The following is a 15,848-nucleotide window of genomic DNA, read 5'->3' as shown; positions in this document are numbered from 1 at the left end:
ATATTGCAAAAAAGAGTTATCTGTTCCTGGCGCTCTTTTCCTTTTTCTAAGCTCCTAGACAAGAACCTGCACGAACCTGCCCAGCACCCTGAAAAGAACAAAGCAACAGCACAGCACCCAAAAATCAGTAAGCAGAAATCCTGACAGTAGAGACATTTGAGACTGTTCATATATTCATATTTTTACATGTACACCCTATCCTTCATGCCAAGGGGGGCAGGGGTGATATATATTCAGGAGGGCCCTGTGTATACGGCGGGTTCCGTTCCAGAGGCCCGCCGTATAGTGAAAATCGCCGAAAAGCGGATCTTGCGATTTTCACTTCTGCGCATGCGCATACCGGCATTTTTGCCGTTATGCGCATGTGCGATCTATACGCTGTGCGCGCAACCTGCGGTCTGTGTATGCGCGCCTGGCGCACCCGCCCGTTCTGCGCATGCGCCATTTTAGATTCAACATGGCGGCCCCCTTCTTGGTGCCGCCGTATCAGCGGATCGCCGGAAAGCGGAGCGCCCAGAAGCGGGACCCTGCTGTACAGTCATGTGAAAAAGAAAGTCCACCCTCTTTGAATGCCATGGTTTTACATATCAGAACATAATAGCAATCATCTGTTCCTTAGCAGGTCTTAAAATTAGGTAAATACAACTTCATATGAACAACAACACATTACACCGTGTCATGATTTATTTAACAAAAATAAAGCCAAAATGGAGAAGCCATGTGTGAAAAACTAAGTACACCTTATGATTCAATAGCTTGTAGAACCACCTTTAGCAGCAATAACTTGAAGTAATCGTTTTCTGTATGACTTTATCAGTCTCTTACATCATTGTGGAGGAATTTTGGCCCACTCTTCTTTACAACGTTGCTTCAGTTCATTGAGGTTTGCGGGCATGTGTTTATGCACAGCTCTATTAAGGTCCCGCCACAGCATTTCAATCGGGTTGAGGTCTGGACTTTGACTGGCCCATTGCAACACCTTGATTCTTTTCTTTTTCAGCCATTCTGTTGTAGATTTGCTGGTGTGCCTGGGATCATTGTCTTGTTGCATGACCCAATTTTGGCCAAGCTTTAGCTGTTGGACAGATGGCCTCACATTTGACTCTAGAATACTTTGGTATACAGAGGAGTTCATGATCGACTCAATGACTGCAAGGTTCTCCAGGTCTTGTGGCTGCAAAACAAGCCCAAATCATCACCCCTCCACCACCGTACTTGACAGTTGGTATGGGGTGTTTGTGCGGATATGCTGTGTATGGTTTTCGCCAAACGTGTGCATTATTGCCAAACATCTCCACTTTGGTCTCGTCTGTCCAAAGGACATTGTTCCAGAAGTCTTGTGGTTTGTTCAGATGCAACTTTGCAAACCTAAGCCATGCTGCCATGTTCTTTTTAGAGAGAAGAGACTTTCTCCTGGCAACCCTTCCAAACAAACCATACTTGTTCAGTCTTTTTCTAATTGTACTGTCATGACCTTTAACATTTAACATGCTAACTGAGGCCTGTAGAGTCTGAGATGTAACTCTTGTTTTTTTGTTGCAATTTCTCTTAGCATTGCACGGTCTAACATTGGGGTGAATTTGCTGGGACCTTCACTCCTGGGAAGATTGGCAACTGTCTTGAATATTTTCCACTTTTGAATAATCTTTCTCACTGTAGAATGGTTTGGAAATGGCCTTATAACCCTTCCCAGATTGATGGGCAGCAACAATTGCTTCTCTAAGATCATTGCTGATGTCTTTCGTCCTTGGCATTGTGTTAACACACACCTTAATGCTCCAGACCAGCAAACTGCTAAAACTTTGGCTTTTATAGAGGTGGTCACTCTTGCTGATGATCAATTAATCAAGGGCATTTGATTAGCAGCACCTATCTGCTACTTAGCATCTTAATTCCAATGGAAGCAGTAAGGGTATACTTAGTTTTTCACACATAGCTTCTCCATTTTGGCTTTATTTTTGTTAAATAAATCATAACACGGTGTATAATATGTCATGTGTTGTTGTTCATCTGAGGTTGTATTTACCTAATTTTTAGACTTGCGAAGGAACAGATGCTTGTTATTATGTCCTGATATGTAAAACTATGGAATTCAAAGAGGGTGTACTTTCATTTCACATAACTGTATAATAATGTATTAAAGTGTTTCAGTATGAACATTCAACTTTATTTTAAATGGCTTTGTAGCTTACATGGTTTAAAATGTAAAGTCTCACTAGTACAGGTACTAAAGCATTGTTTAGTACAGGTACTAAAGCATTGTTCTATCACAATTTGCTTTTCAGAAGCCTGGCAATGGTAGGACTAATTAACCAAAAATGAGATTAGTTGGTTGGTCCTGGTAAATATTGGTAAAAACTAGTTGACTCCTGAATTATTATTGGCAACTACTCATACTGTATGTGCCTGGTTAGAGAGTTAATTGACCTTGGCTGTGTTTTTGTTAATCGTGGTTATAGATTTGCTTGACTTTCTCATGCTATGTTTGTAATGAATATGACATGATTTCTCCCCTGAAAAATATACCTTTATCTTCTGTGGATTGTCCTTGCTCATGGTTATAGTTTGGTTGTAGACTTCCAGGCTGACATCTTTGGTGAAGGAGACGGCTTTGTTGCATTGGTGTTCATTCTGAATATTGACCACGAAATGTGTAAGAGTTGAGTCATCTGATGCGACTCCAACCAGTTGGTAGATGCAAGTGCCCATAAAGTCAAATCTCTTTCCATCAAACGTTGTATAATGACTTGCACCAGATGCCATGCAGGTAGTATATTTGATAGGATAACATCCACGTATTCCTTTAACCACCATGCATTTCTCACTGGATTTGCAGCTCATTTTCAGACATTCTACTATTCCCAGACTTGGGTCACATTTGCATCGCCCTTGACAGTTCTCATCTGACCAGAACTCCTGGTCCGGTTGGTAATACTGGTCATTGTATTTGCAACCACAGCTTTTGATGGGAACACATTTGTCAACGCTGAGAACAAAGTTGTCATTGCATTGACAAGTTTCTACACAGGGTTTCAGGCATTTGGCTGGAGCGGTTCTGTCAAAGCAACTGGCTGGACAAGCATTGCCACAGGCCTCATAATGACTGTTCGTATCACAAATCTTGGCTGAAATAAAATTCAAGAAATAGCATTTCTTATAATGGTAGATCAAATAAACCAACATAACTATTGTAGATAGAGATGTCTTCTTCCTGCTGTATATCTGTTTTTGGCATGTGTATTCATTGCTATGCTCATGTTCACTACAGATTATCATAATTTATTTTCTCCTTAGGCCCTAATAGAGGATGGTACGGTGAAAGCCCGTAGAGTAGATGGAAATAAAAACTTTGTAATAAACAGAACAAGAGGAAAGTAGAAATGATACTGTCACAAAGAACAGGAATGGGCTTCTTGATTGATTGATATGAGGAATAAAGGCAAAAGACAATAATTGGTGTAGTACAGTATGTCTCAAACTACTGAGCCCCAACAAGTCCATTCCTGTTCTTTGTGATTCGTCGCTTGGGATTCCTGTGAGATTCCTAGGCTGTTCTGGCTGCAACCAGAATGAACTACTGCGCCTGAGAATATATACGTTTGAATATTCATTTTTTATTTACAAATCACTGCAGATCACTTTGTATGGTGCACTAAAGCCACAATATGTTGTAGTAAGATATATTTGGGCATAGTCACCACTTTTTAGAAGTGATACTGTACCTTTAATGGATAACTGATACTTATAAAGAGTGTAAGTTTTCAGATGCTATGAGTTCACTCCTTCAGACATATTACCATAGAAGTTGATATGGTTGGATATGGTAGGATATATAAACAGGGCACACAATATGTAAATAAACTGAAAATGTATATGTAAAACATTGTACTGCAAATGCTTAGTATTACACATTATAGGCTAAAGCAGTAAAATTCCAGGCAGTATTGAAATCCCTGCTTTCTGATTGGTTAAAATTCCGGGCATTATCCAATCAGTAATGCCCGGAATTTTTGTAGTTGTGAAATGTGTTAATTTCAATGGGTTTATTTCCAGCCATACAGCTTTCAGAACAGCTCTCAGAAAGGGCAGGGGATTGGTCATTAGGCAGGAACAGCTCTGAGACAGGGCAGGGGATTGCCAGGAAGTATCAGCCACAGGTTGACTTCCGAGCTGACTGAGATTGACTTAGCAGATTCAGTTGAATTGGGGGGGAGAAGAGTTTGCATGGAAGTAAGTGTGTGTGTGTGTTGGTGTGTGTTGTGCTGTGATGTATATGTGTGTAGCAGCAGCACAGTTTGTGTGTAGAGGTGGTGTGTGTGTGCGTGTGTGTGTGTTGTGCTGTATAAATGTGTAGCAGCAGCACAGTTTGTGTGTAGAGCTGCTGTGTTGTGTGTGTATGCATGTGTGTGTGTGTAGAGCTGCTGTGTGTGTGTGTAGAGCTCCTGTGTGTGTGTGGGGGGGGGAGGGGGTAGAGTCAGCAGCAGTGTTTATGGGTGTAGCATTTGTGTGTAGCAGAAGTTTGTGTGTGTAGAGCTGCTGTGTTGTGTGTTGAGCTGCTGTGTGTGTGTGTGTGTGTGTATAGAACTCTAGTGTGTGTGTGTGTGTGTGTGTGTGTGTGTGTGTGTGTGTGTGTGTGTGTGTGTGTGTGTGTGTGTAGAGCTCCAATGTGTGTGTTTCAGCAGCAGTTTTTATGTGTGTTTTTAGTATGTGTGTGTGTGTGTGTGTGTGTGTGTGTGTGTGTGTGTGTGTGTGTGTGTCTGTGTCAGCAGCAGTGTGTATGGGTGTAGCATGTGTGTGTAGCAGCAGTTTGTTTGTGTGTTGAGCTGTGTGTGTCTGTTGAGTTGCTGTGTGTGTGTATACTGTAGAGGTGCTGTGTTGTGTATAGAGCTCCAGTGTGTGTGGTGTGCTGTTTGTGTGTGTGTGTGTGGTAGCAGCAGTTTGTGTGTGTTGAGCTGCTGTGTGTGGTGTGTACGTACACAGAGGGGGCGGCATTGTGTGGATATAGATAGCTGCAGTGTAAGTGTATACAGGCATACCCCACATTAATGTACGCAATGGGACCGGAGCATGTATGTAAAGCGAAAATGTACTTAAAGTGAAGCACTACCTTTTCCCACTTATTGATGCATGTACTGTACAGCAATCATCATATATGTGCATAACTGATGTAAATAACGCATTTGTAACTGGCTCTATAGTCTCCCCGCTTGCGCACAGCTTCGGTACAGGTAGGGAGCCGGTATTGCTGTTCAGGACGTGCTGACAGGCGCATGCGTGGGCTGCCGTTTGCCTATTGGGCGATATGTACTTACTCGCGAGTGTACTTAAAGTGAGTGTACTTAAAGCGGTGTATGCCTATATAGATGTGCTTTAATCTATTTTCCATTTTATTTGAATTTAAAAAATGTATATAACTATATGCAGCCAGGTCCCCCTCTACACAGCGGACTCCACCCCCCGCCCCACCCCCTCTCCAGGTACTCACCGCGGCGGTCGGGACTAGGCTGGCCGGTCGTGGGTGCGGGCGCGCGTGCCCGCACGGCGCGCATCTTCAGTAAGCAGGGGGGAGACTGGGAAGTAGTGGAGCGGCGTTAGGGACTCCCGGCGGCTCCCGGTACAGGGCGCCTCCATCTTCTTGAGCTTGTGAATGCGCAGTGATAGTGCACAAACCCCGCCAATTAGGAGAAGGCTCTAAGCAGGGACTACAAGTCCCATGAGCCTTAGGGAACCCCACGTGATGCCAGGGAGCCTATAGGGCTGTAGGATCTCCCTACTACAGGAGATGGATACATTTCGCTGGGTTTTGAGACAGTCAGTCGACGCCAGGGGAGGCAAGGGGAAGTAGGTCAGGGTGCAGGGGTCAGTGACCCACTGCACTAGGCCAGCAGCCCTTTAGGCCCCAGTTAGCCCTGAGCCACTCAGTAAGTTTGTGGTGCTTCAGGGACAGGCTCTAGGTTGCCCCATTAGCATATACAGTGTCAGTTAGGGACACAGCGGAGGCTGCGCTTCCCACCAGCAGGCTTGGGATCAAGCCTACTCTCCAGAGAGAGCGGAACTGTACCCAGGGTGGACAGCCCTGACCAATCATCCCACTGGAGGAACCGGACGTCGCCAGGAGGTCGTCGGATCCTTTTTGAAGATCCTTTGAACGCCCAGGTGCCGTCGCACTGGGCAGGTATTGTTACACACGTGCACCACCTACAGAGTACACACACATAGTGGCAGCGCTGACCACGGGACAAGGGTTATTCTGTGGACACGGTGTGCGGGTACACGGTGGTGGGTAAGGGGCATACACTCATAAGTGGGAGTGAATGACATTGGGACTGATAGAGTATAAGAGTTATATATGCATGTTCAGTAAAGGTTATTCTTGCTTATTTATACCAGTTGTGTGCACCACGCATTTATACCAGGCGTTGCACCACGAGAAAGCGAATCTATATGTATCCCAGGCTCCCCAAGCGGAGGCTTTGTCTCCTGAGGGCCACACAGGTAATATACAGCATTAGTAGCGTCTGTATTCACAGGGAATACCCGTTACATATACAAAAGTGTCTATTATTTATGAAGTATGTCTACATTTAGCCTATGTAGCCGTGACCCCTGATTCACCCCGAGTGATGGGAGGTTGCGCTTGCAAAGAGTAGTTGCAAAAGCCCGCGAAGGAGGAGAGTACATTTGGCGGGAGAGGAGCAGTCCCTTGACCCAGCAGCCCTACGGGGAGGGTCAGGTGCGAGCGTTTAGCCTATGGGCGAAGGAGTTGCCGGAGATATAGGCAGTGGTTGCGCGCACGTGTAGCCAGAGCTTTGTGGAGAGACGAGGAGACGGAGATACTGCGCTGGGAGGTTGTAACCCCCCAGGCGCAGGCCAGGTGCCCCAGGCCCAGCTAGCCCTGAGTCACCTTAGAGCTAAGCTGATCTAGGGACCGCCTTAGTAAGGGTCTTACCCCCGTACTGTTGAGTTGGCCCGGGACTATTCTGTCGAGAGGGAGATCTGTGCTCAGACCCCATTGGAGGTATCCGAGTCCGAGAAGGAGCGCCCCGGACCCTAGCGAGGGAAAGAGCGTTGTCCACACCGAGACCCCTTTTCGAAGATCGTGGCCGTTCCGAGCACCGGAGGGCTCGGCAGGTATTTCATCAAGTGCACCAGCTGTAACTTTCATTTACCCTGGACATAGTGGCTGCGCAGTCACCCATACACACACATAAGGCCTGTTGTGAGCGGGAGAACTGAGTAGCATATTTTGACATGGGGGGTAATCACCCGGTGGCGGGATTGGGGGAAGTTGTTGTTGACGTCCGCCGAGGCGCAAGTTATTGTTGGCGTCCGCCGAGGCGCAAGGGATGTTGACATCCGCCGTGGCGTGTTATATAATGTGTACCTGCATACCGGAATTACGGGCACAACTAGAAAAAATACGGTCCGTATTCTCTACCGAGGAAATGGATGTGGGGTGTAGCCGCAACGCCCAACACACCATTCGCACGATGGATGAGAAGCCCTTCAGAGAACGTTCTCGCCGACTCGTTCCCCGGGATGTGGAGGATGTGAGAGCCGCTATCCATGACATGGAGGCCGCAGGGATTGTCACTGAGTCCAGAAGCCCCTACGCCTCCCCTATAGTGGTGGTGAGAAAGAAAAATGGAACTGTGAGGCTGTGTGTAGATTATCGGACGCTGAACAATCGGACCGTACCGGATCAGTATAACCTCCCTCGTATAAAAGAGATTCTAGACGCCCTACACGGGAGCCAGTGGTTCAGCGTACTGGACTTACGGTCTGGATACTATCAAGTCCCAATGAGCCCAGAGGCTCAAGAAAAGACAGCCTTCGTCTGCCCGCTTGGGTTTTATCAGTTCATCCGCATGCCCCAGGGCATATGTGGAGCGCCCGCCACCTTCCAGCGATTAATGGGAAAGACGTTGGGTGACCTCAACCCCCGAGAATGCCTGGTGTACCTAGACGACATCATAGTTTTCAGGAAAACATTGGAGGAGCTTGAAAATCGTCTCTTGAAGGTACTGGATAGGTTTTCTGCAGAAGGCCTCAAACTCTCTCTGGACAAATGTCAGTTCTGTCGGACCTCAGTAACAGATGTAGGGCACATAGTGTCCGGCGCCAGAATCGCCACGGATCCCGCTAAGATAGAAGCTGTTGTTAACTGGCCTCGTCCCGAGAATGTGGGGGAGTTACGCTCGTTCCTGGGTTTCTGCGGCTACTACCGGCGATTTGTGGAGGGGTATTCACGGAGGGCCAAAGCCCTCAACAGTCTGCTCCGCATATACCCGTCTGAAACGGGCCAGAAGACCCACTCTGCCAAACAGCCCTTCGGGAATAAATGGACCCTCGAGTGTGACCAAGCTTTCCACGACCTGAAGCAGAGCCTTACGGCTGCTCCGGTCTTGGCCTACGCCAATCCCGACCAACTCTACATCCTGCACGTGGACGCCAGCCTGAGCAGCCTAGGAGCCGTGTTGCATCAAAAATACCCCGAGGGGTTGCGACCCATAGCGTACATCAGCCGCAGCCTCACCACAAGTGAACAGAACTATCCGGTACACAAGCTCCAATTCTTGGCCCTTAAGTGGGCCATAGTGGATAAACTTCGGGACTATCTGTACGGGGTGTCGTTCGAAGTACGCACTGACAATAATCCTCTAACCTACATCATGACCTCCGCCAAACTGGACGTGACCGGACATCGATGGTTGGCCGCGCTTTTCAATTACAACTTCACGTTGAAATACAAACCTGGGCCACTGAACATTGGGGCGGACGCATTGTCAAGGCGACCGGGGTTGATCCCTACCAACGACGAAGATCAGTGGGAAGATATCCCTGGGCCCGGAATAAGAGCCCTCTGTGGCACGGCAGCCATCATCGATGAGCAAGTGGCCTTCTCGGAATTACGGGTGGCTGACTCCCTAGGGTGCACCCCCACCGCTATACCTGCAGCCTATCGTGACCCGAGTGGGATGCATGTTACCCCCGATCAAATCATTGCTTTTGAAGACATGGTACATTATCAAGAACAAGATCCGGTCGCAGGAACTATCCGGGATGCCATTCGACAAAAGCGATGGGGCCTGCTTCGCCAGACTCCAGGGGACGTCGGCAGTATACTAATGTGGGAGGCGGAAAAATTTGAAATCCAAGATCAACTGTTATACCGAGTAGTGAAGTATCATGACCACCCGGATCGCCGCCAACTAGTGTTGCCAAAACGACTACAACACTTACTGCTGAACACGGACATCTGGGGGTGGACAAGACTTTCGGACTAATAAGAGATAGATTTTTCTGGCCAAGAATGAGAGAATCTGTAGAACATCACTGTCGTTGGTCTGCGCGGTGTATCCAACGCAAGACTCTGCCCACCCGAGCTGCCCCCATGGGTCACCTAAAGAGTACGGGACCTATGGATTTAGTCTGCATGGACTTCTTGTGCATCGAGCCCGACACCCATGGTATAGGGAATGTGCTGGTCATCACTGATCATTACACCCGCTACGCCCAGGCCTTTCCGACCAAGGATCAAAAAGCTATTACAGTGGCTAAGGTCCTCTGGGAGAAATATTTCATGCATTATGGGCTACCTCAACGTCTGCACTCCGACCAGGGACAGGACTTTGAAAGTAGACTAATAAAAGAATTTCTGAACCTCTTGCACATTAAAAAGTCCCGTACTACTCCTTACCACCCGGAAGGTGATGCTTTGCCTGAACGGTTCAATTGCACTCTGCTGGACATGCTGGGCACGTTAACCGGTGCCGAGAAGACTAAGTGGAGTCGCCATGTGGAAACTCTAGTCCATGCTTATAATTGCATCCGACACGAATCTACCAGGTTCTCACCCTACTTCCTTATGTTTGGCCGTGAAGCCCGTCTGCCAGTGGATATACAGTTAAGAGTCTCCACCGATGGGGTGCGCAATTCCAACCACTTTCGCTATGTACAACGATTGCAAGAGAATCTACAGAAGGCCTACGGTCAAGCCGAAAGGTCCACCGAAAAATTGAATGCCGGGAACAAAAGGCGCTATGATCACAAAGTAAAACATAGAGACATTAAAACTGGCGATGCCGTACTGCTCCGCAACCTGGGAGTACCGGGAAAGCATAAGTTGGCTGACCGTTGGCGAGAAGGGGTATACGAAGTGGTTTCTCAAATGCCTGGCCTTCCAGTCCACCGGATAAAAGACTCGGAGGGTCGGATAAAGACGTGGCACCGCAATCATCTGCTCCCCATTCCCCAAATAGAAGAAGGAGTTTTAGAGTGGCCTACATCCCCCCTGAGTGGGGAACTGTCATCAGGACATGAAAGTCTGGAAGATTCACAGGAAGGAACCTCTCAAAGGGGCCTTCCGGCCGCGGGGGCATCTCCCGAAGGAGCTACGGGCAAAGAGCACCTTGGCCCCATGACAGAAACACTGACTCCAGCGAGTCCGCCACTAAACCCCCAGAGCCCGTGCTTTGTGCCACAATGAGACTTTACAGACCTACCCCGCCCCTCAAGGGCCGAGTTGGAAACACCCGATGACAATTGCTACTCCCCCAAAGAGGTAGCGGAAGAGCCAATTCACAGAAGTCAAAGAGCTGGCCTACCTCCCACGAGGTTGGCTTATGATCAGTTCGGGGCACCTCATTATGAGTCTCAGCAGTGGGCTCGCAGCCGGGTGCAATCAGTGATTATCATGTTCAGTGAAATGTACAAGTTGATAGAGGAACCAATGTATTAGTGTTTTTCATTATATAAATGGAAGTTGTTGTTGTCGTTTTCCAAGCGGGGATGTTGGAAATCCACAGGGGGGAGGATGTAGCCATAACCCCTGATTCACCCCAAGGGATGGGAGGTTGCGCTTGCAAAGAGTAGTTGCAAAAGCCCGCGAAGGAGGAGAGTACATTTGGTGGAGAGGAGCAGTCCCTTGACCCAGTAGCCCTACGGGGAGGGTCAGGTGAGAGCGTTTAGCCTGTGGGCGAAGGAGTTGCCGGAGATTTAGGCAGTGGTTGCGCGCACGTGTAGCCAGAGCTTTGTGGAGAGACGAGGAGACGGAGATACTGCGCTGGGAGGTTGTACCACCCCAGGCGCAGGCCAGGTGCCCCAGGCCCAACTAGCCCTGAGTCACCTTAGAGACAAGCTGATCTAGGGACCGCCTTAGTAAGGATCTTACCCCCGTACTGTTGAGTTGGCCCAGGACTATTCTGTCGAGAGGGAGATCTGTGCTCAGACCCCCTTTGGAGGTATCCGAGTCCGAGAAGGAGCGCCCCGGGCCCTAGCGAGGGAAAGAGCGTAGTCCACACCGAGACCCCTTTTCGAAGATCGTGGCCGTTCCGAGCACCGGAGGGCTCGGCAGGTATTTCATCAAGTGCACCAGCTGTAACTTTCATTTACCCTGGACATAGTGGCTGCGCAGTCACCCATACACACACATAAGGCCTGTTGTGAGCGGGAGAACTGAGTAGCATATTTGGACACAGGGTAAAGGTAATTCTTGTATTTACGTCCTGCGAAGACTAACTCCCCCTTTGGCGGGATCTGTCGCAGGGGGAGGCGCTGCACCTGATATATATATTGTACGCACCCCAGGCTCTCCGTGGCAGAGGCTTAGGCCCTGTGAGCCAGCAAGTAACACAGCACGTAGTAACAGCTTGCTAGTGATAGGAAGCAGGTTTACACCTATAATAGTAATAATCCCCTCAGAACAGGGCATGACTGGCCAATAATGCCCTGGCTGGGTTAAAGGCCATCGGCTTCGCCTTGGGCCTTCAACTCTTATTGGCCAGTAATGTCCTGTTCTTCGGGGATTACTACTTAATTATAGAATAAAGCTGGTAAATTCAGGGCATTATTGAAATCACTGCTCTCTGATTGGTTAAAATGCCGGGCATTATCCAATCAGTAATGGCCCGAAATTTTTGGCAGCTTGCCAAGTTTTCCAGCCAATCAGCTTTCAGGTTTCATTCACAAAGAGTGAAATATGCACTTAGACAGGGGAGGTGATTGGACACAAGCCACCAGCAAGACAGTGACTCCTCTTCCACCCTGTCTGCAGCCAGGCACTGACTCCTCCCCCACCCTGTCTGCAAAGAGCTCCGCACAGGAGATTGTAGGGAATGGTTTGTGTGTTTTGAGTGTGTTTTGTGGGTGTAAAGGGGGCAGCAGAGTGTTTTATTAGTGTGTGTCTTCTGTTGGTGTGTGTTTTGTGGGTGTAAAGGGGGAACAGAGTCTTGTTTGTGTCTGCTGTGTGGGTGTAGAGGAGGGCTGCGGTGTGTGGCTTCAGTGTGTGTTTTGTTGGGTGGAGGAGGGGTGCAGAGTGTTTTGTCGGTGTGTGTCTGCAGTGTGTGGGTTTACAGGAGGCTGCAGTGAGTGAAGAGGGGGGCTGCTGGTGTGTGTTTTGTGGATGTAGAGGGGGCAGCAGTCTGTTTTGTTGATTTGTGTGTCTCTGCAGTGTGTGTTTTGTAGGTGCAGAAGGGGGGCTGCAGTGTGTGTTTTGTGGGTGGAGGAGGGGTTCAGAGTGTTTTGTCTGTGTGTGTCTGCAGTGTGTGGGTTTACATGGGGGCTGCAGTGGGTGTAGAGGGGGGCTGCTGGTGTGTGTTTTATGGATGTAGAGGGGGCAGCAGTCTGTTTTAGTGTGTGTGTCTGCAGTGGGTGTAGAGGGGGGGCTGCTGTGGGTTGTGTGTGTTTTGTGAGTGTAGAGGGTGGAGGGGAGTTGCAATGTGTTTTGTGGGTGTAGAGGAGGGGGGCTGCACAGTGTGTTGGGGGGACTGCAGAGTGTGTTTGTGTGTATAGAGGGGGCTGCAGTGTGTGTGTGTGTGTGTGTGTGTGTGTGTGTGTGTGTGTGTGTGTGTGTGTGTGTGTGTGTGTGTGTGTGTGTGTGTATACTGTATGTACAATTTACTTTTAATAAACGTGCAGTAAAAGCATAAGAATGTAGACAATCATGCTGATAAAAATCAATATGACTACAAAAATGTATCTTTTTTATGAAAAATTAAAAAATATTAAAAATAAGTCTACATTTAGCCTATAATAGTAATAATCCCCTCGGAACAGGGCATTACTGGCCAATAATGCCCTGCTCGGCTTTGCCTCGGGCCTTAAACTCTTCCAGCCAGGGCATTATTGGCCAGTAATGCCCTGTTCTTCGGGGATTATTACTTAATTATAAATTCCTGATTTATTGATAAACCTTCTATACTAAACCTCTGTTGAGATTTATAGTGATATTATCCCTTTATTTGCCCGATTAATAAATGTGTTGTACTCACGACAGTCAGACGGTGTCCTCCAATCATAAATTGTAGCCCCTTGATTCATGCAAGTGCTGGCATAGGCCTCAAGTGCTTGGCAGAGAATGACTTTGGCACCATCGTTCATACAGAGATCATAGAGGCAACTGTCAAAAAAGTTATCGGGATTGACTTTTGAGGGGCATTCTCTAAAAGGTCCATTAGTGTCTTTTACTATGAGACCACAGTATTTCTCTCCTCTATACTGATCCTTTTTACTTTCTTCACAGTTTGGACACTCCCCAGGGACCAGGCATACGTCCCTGCAGAATGGATCACGGTCATAAACTTTCCAGGATCCTGCCCAGTTTACAATGGAGGTAATTCGGGTACCATTGGGTGATCTCTGGTCATCACTAGGATTTTGGTTGAAGTTTCCACAGAGACCAGATGTGGTGTTATAGTAGCTGCTGGGGACAGTGATCACAACATGCCAGTTCCACTCATAAGTGACAATAAGGCCAAAATTAGTTTCCACAATCACAGTAAGACCACTTTGGCTGACATTCACCTTCCCGTCTTCCAGACTGATCGGCAGATTTGTTAATGCTCTATTGACCTGTACAGAAAAGTGAGGATTTATTGAAAAGAGTGGTCTCTCATATATCTCAAATTCAACATTTAATATGTTCTAGCACTCTTAATAATTCAAAGTTCTTTGAATACTTCAATAGGCTTTGACTGTGGTAAAAAGTAAATTGGGGTGAAATATGGGCCTTTCAAAATTAGTTTATCTATTTTTTTCCACATATGGACCATGGAGTGCGACTTTTACTATATGTTTTAATCCTAAAACCAATCTTGCTTAGTACCCTAATTTTTGGAATTCTTCTCAGTAGCGTTCACAAACCTCCCTCCCTTACTTATCATCGGTGTTTGATTCAGCTTTTCATGGAAGTATTGAGTACTGTTACAATATGTATTTACTTTCACTTCCTGCTACTGAGTTGAGGACCCTAAGGCACTTTCATTTACTGCTACTACCATTTTATGTATGTCCCCCACCACTTAAGCTCTTTAATGTTTAATTTTATTTCCGATGCTCAAACACTTGTGCTGCATTATCATTCTCACATACAATATAATTGTCTATATTGTTAAGCTCTATATACATAAATAACACTGTATAAAATAAAACAATAATGTTACTGGAGGAACAGTCGTTAGAACAACTTACTCGTATTTTCCCAAACTCACTAGTTTGGATGCTGATAGTGGTGTCATAGACCCGTATGGTTACCAGCCTGACATAGGAGACTGCTTGACTACCCCTGTTATCATTTTTAGTTTCAACATGGAATGGCACCAGGCTCTTGTCTTCACCTCTGGACCTAGCGAGGACATAAGTGCATGTGCCCTGGAAGTCAAAGTCAAGTAAATCAAAGGTGTGATAATGGGAATTCCCCCAGGCCCAGCAGGTGCCTGTGTAGTCTGGCACACAAACGGCTCGTCCATTTTGGAGTTTGCAGGTCTCCTTCAAACGGCAGTTCTTGGACTTGCAGGTTTCTGCAAATTCAGAAGAATGTTCAGTTTAGATGAGCAATCAATTGAAGTCAATATGGTGAACAGAGACCAATTGTTTCCACTGAGTGGAACTGAGTTGTTATTGGATTGGAAGGATCTACTGTAGCTTAGGTTTAGTAGTAAAATAGTCCAGCTAGGATTTAAACAGCCAGTAAGGAAGAGAAGACAGGATGAAGCACAATAAATAGATGAAGGTAAATGCCATTGTGTTTATCAAGCTCACTCCATTAGCTTGCAGGATATCATTGATATATTGTATGTTTGGTACATTAGTGTCTAAGGCAAATTTCTCTACAGTACTGTACGTCATTACTTTCATGCAGATTAGTCAGTTCAGATATTTTAGCATGCAAAAACATTATGAAAAAATGTCAAAATTAACATCAAAGCAGAGATATGTCAGCTAAGAAACTGGTAGATAGTAGAAACTTTAAACAAAATTGGGAAGTTCTCAGCACTCAATAAGGATACTATGAAAATTGTAAGGCTAAGCCAAATCGAGTGAAAATAAAGGTGAACAATAGCGCTCATGCAAACAATGAATTACAATGAATTAAAAAAACCTGTGATATAGAGTTCAAGGTAGTCCTGGAGCTGCCCAAAGAAGTGAATCTGGAATCTCCTACCCAGATTTGGTAATGTAGGGGAAAGACACCTCCTGTGGCGCTGAGGAATGGTTTAATTGTAATTGTATACAAAGTTCTTTTCTTGATGGATTCCTCAAGAGAAAAAGAGAAAACAAGCATACACACTGCAATAGTGCATTACCCAGGGACAACTAGGATGTATAAAGAGAGAAAATTTAATACAATAATAAAATACAGTATAACATATAAAATAAAAAACAATTGATTACACTAAAAATACAAAAATATATACTAAAAAGAATTATACTAAAAAGAACTATCTGTGCCTTGGCATAGGAACCAGATGTCTTGAAACTTGCTCCGTTTGGTGTAAAATTGGAAACCTACTCACCAAAAGTGACTAGGACATAAGCGTTATTGAAATGGTCTTATCAGCATATGGGAC

The 15,848-nt window shown here is 46.5% G+C and overlaps 1 protein-coding gene and 1 long non-coding RNA gene across 4 annotated transcripts in view; one reads left to right on the top strand and one right to left on the bottom strand.

Annotated features, from left to right (window-relative positions):
• Nucleotides 1-15,848, bottom strand: part of LOC142497805 (IgGFc-binding protein-like) — a 362,065-nt gene that overhangs the window by 40,990 nt on the left and 305,227 nt on the right. For both annotated transcript variants that reach the window (XM_075606152.1, XM_075606153.1), the window contains exons 13-15: nt 14,470-14,798; nt 13,272-13,851; nt 2,527-3,125 (exon numbers count right to left, since the gene is read on the bottom strand). In XM_075606152.1, the coding sequence (XP_075462267.1) occupies nt 2,527-3,125; nt 13,272-13,851; nt 14,470-14,798 (1,508 nt within the window). The remainder of the gene's footprint in view (nt 1-2,526; nt 3,126-13,271; nt 13,852-14,469; nt 14,799-15,848) is intronic.
• LOC142497810 (uncharacterized) overlaps nt 1-15,848 on the top strand; it is a 129,708-nt gene that overhangs the window by 61,346 nt on the left and 52,514 nt on the right. Inside the window, exons 4-5 of one of the 2 annotated variants that reach the window (XR_012802325.1) lie at nt 52-127; nt 13,523-13,612. This is a non-coding gene — a long non-coding RNA (uncharacterized LOC142497810). The remainder of the gene's footprint in view (nt 1-51; nt 128-13,522; nt 13,613-15,848) is intronic. The other variant, XR_012802324.1, reaches the window with a different exon arrangement.

This window comes from Ascaphus truei, chromosome 6, assembly GCF_040206685.1.
Source record: "Ascaphus truei isolate aAscTru1 chromosome 6, aAscTru1.hap1, whole genome shotgun sequence".
Taxonomy (NCBI): Eukaryota; Metazoa; Chordata; class Amphibia; order Anura; family Ascaphidae; genus Ascaphus; species Ascaphus truei.
This window is presented reverse-complemented; position numbering and strand designations above follow the sequence as displayed.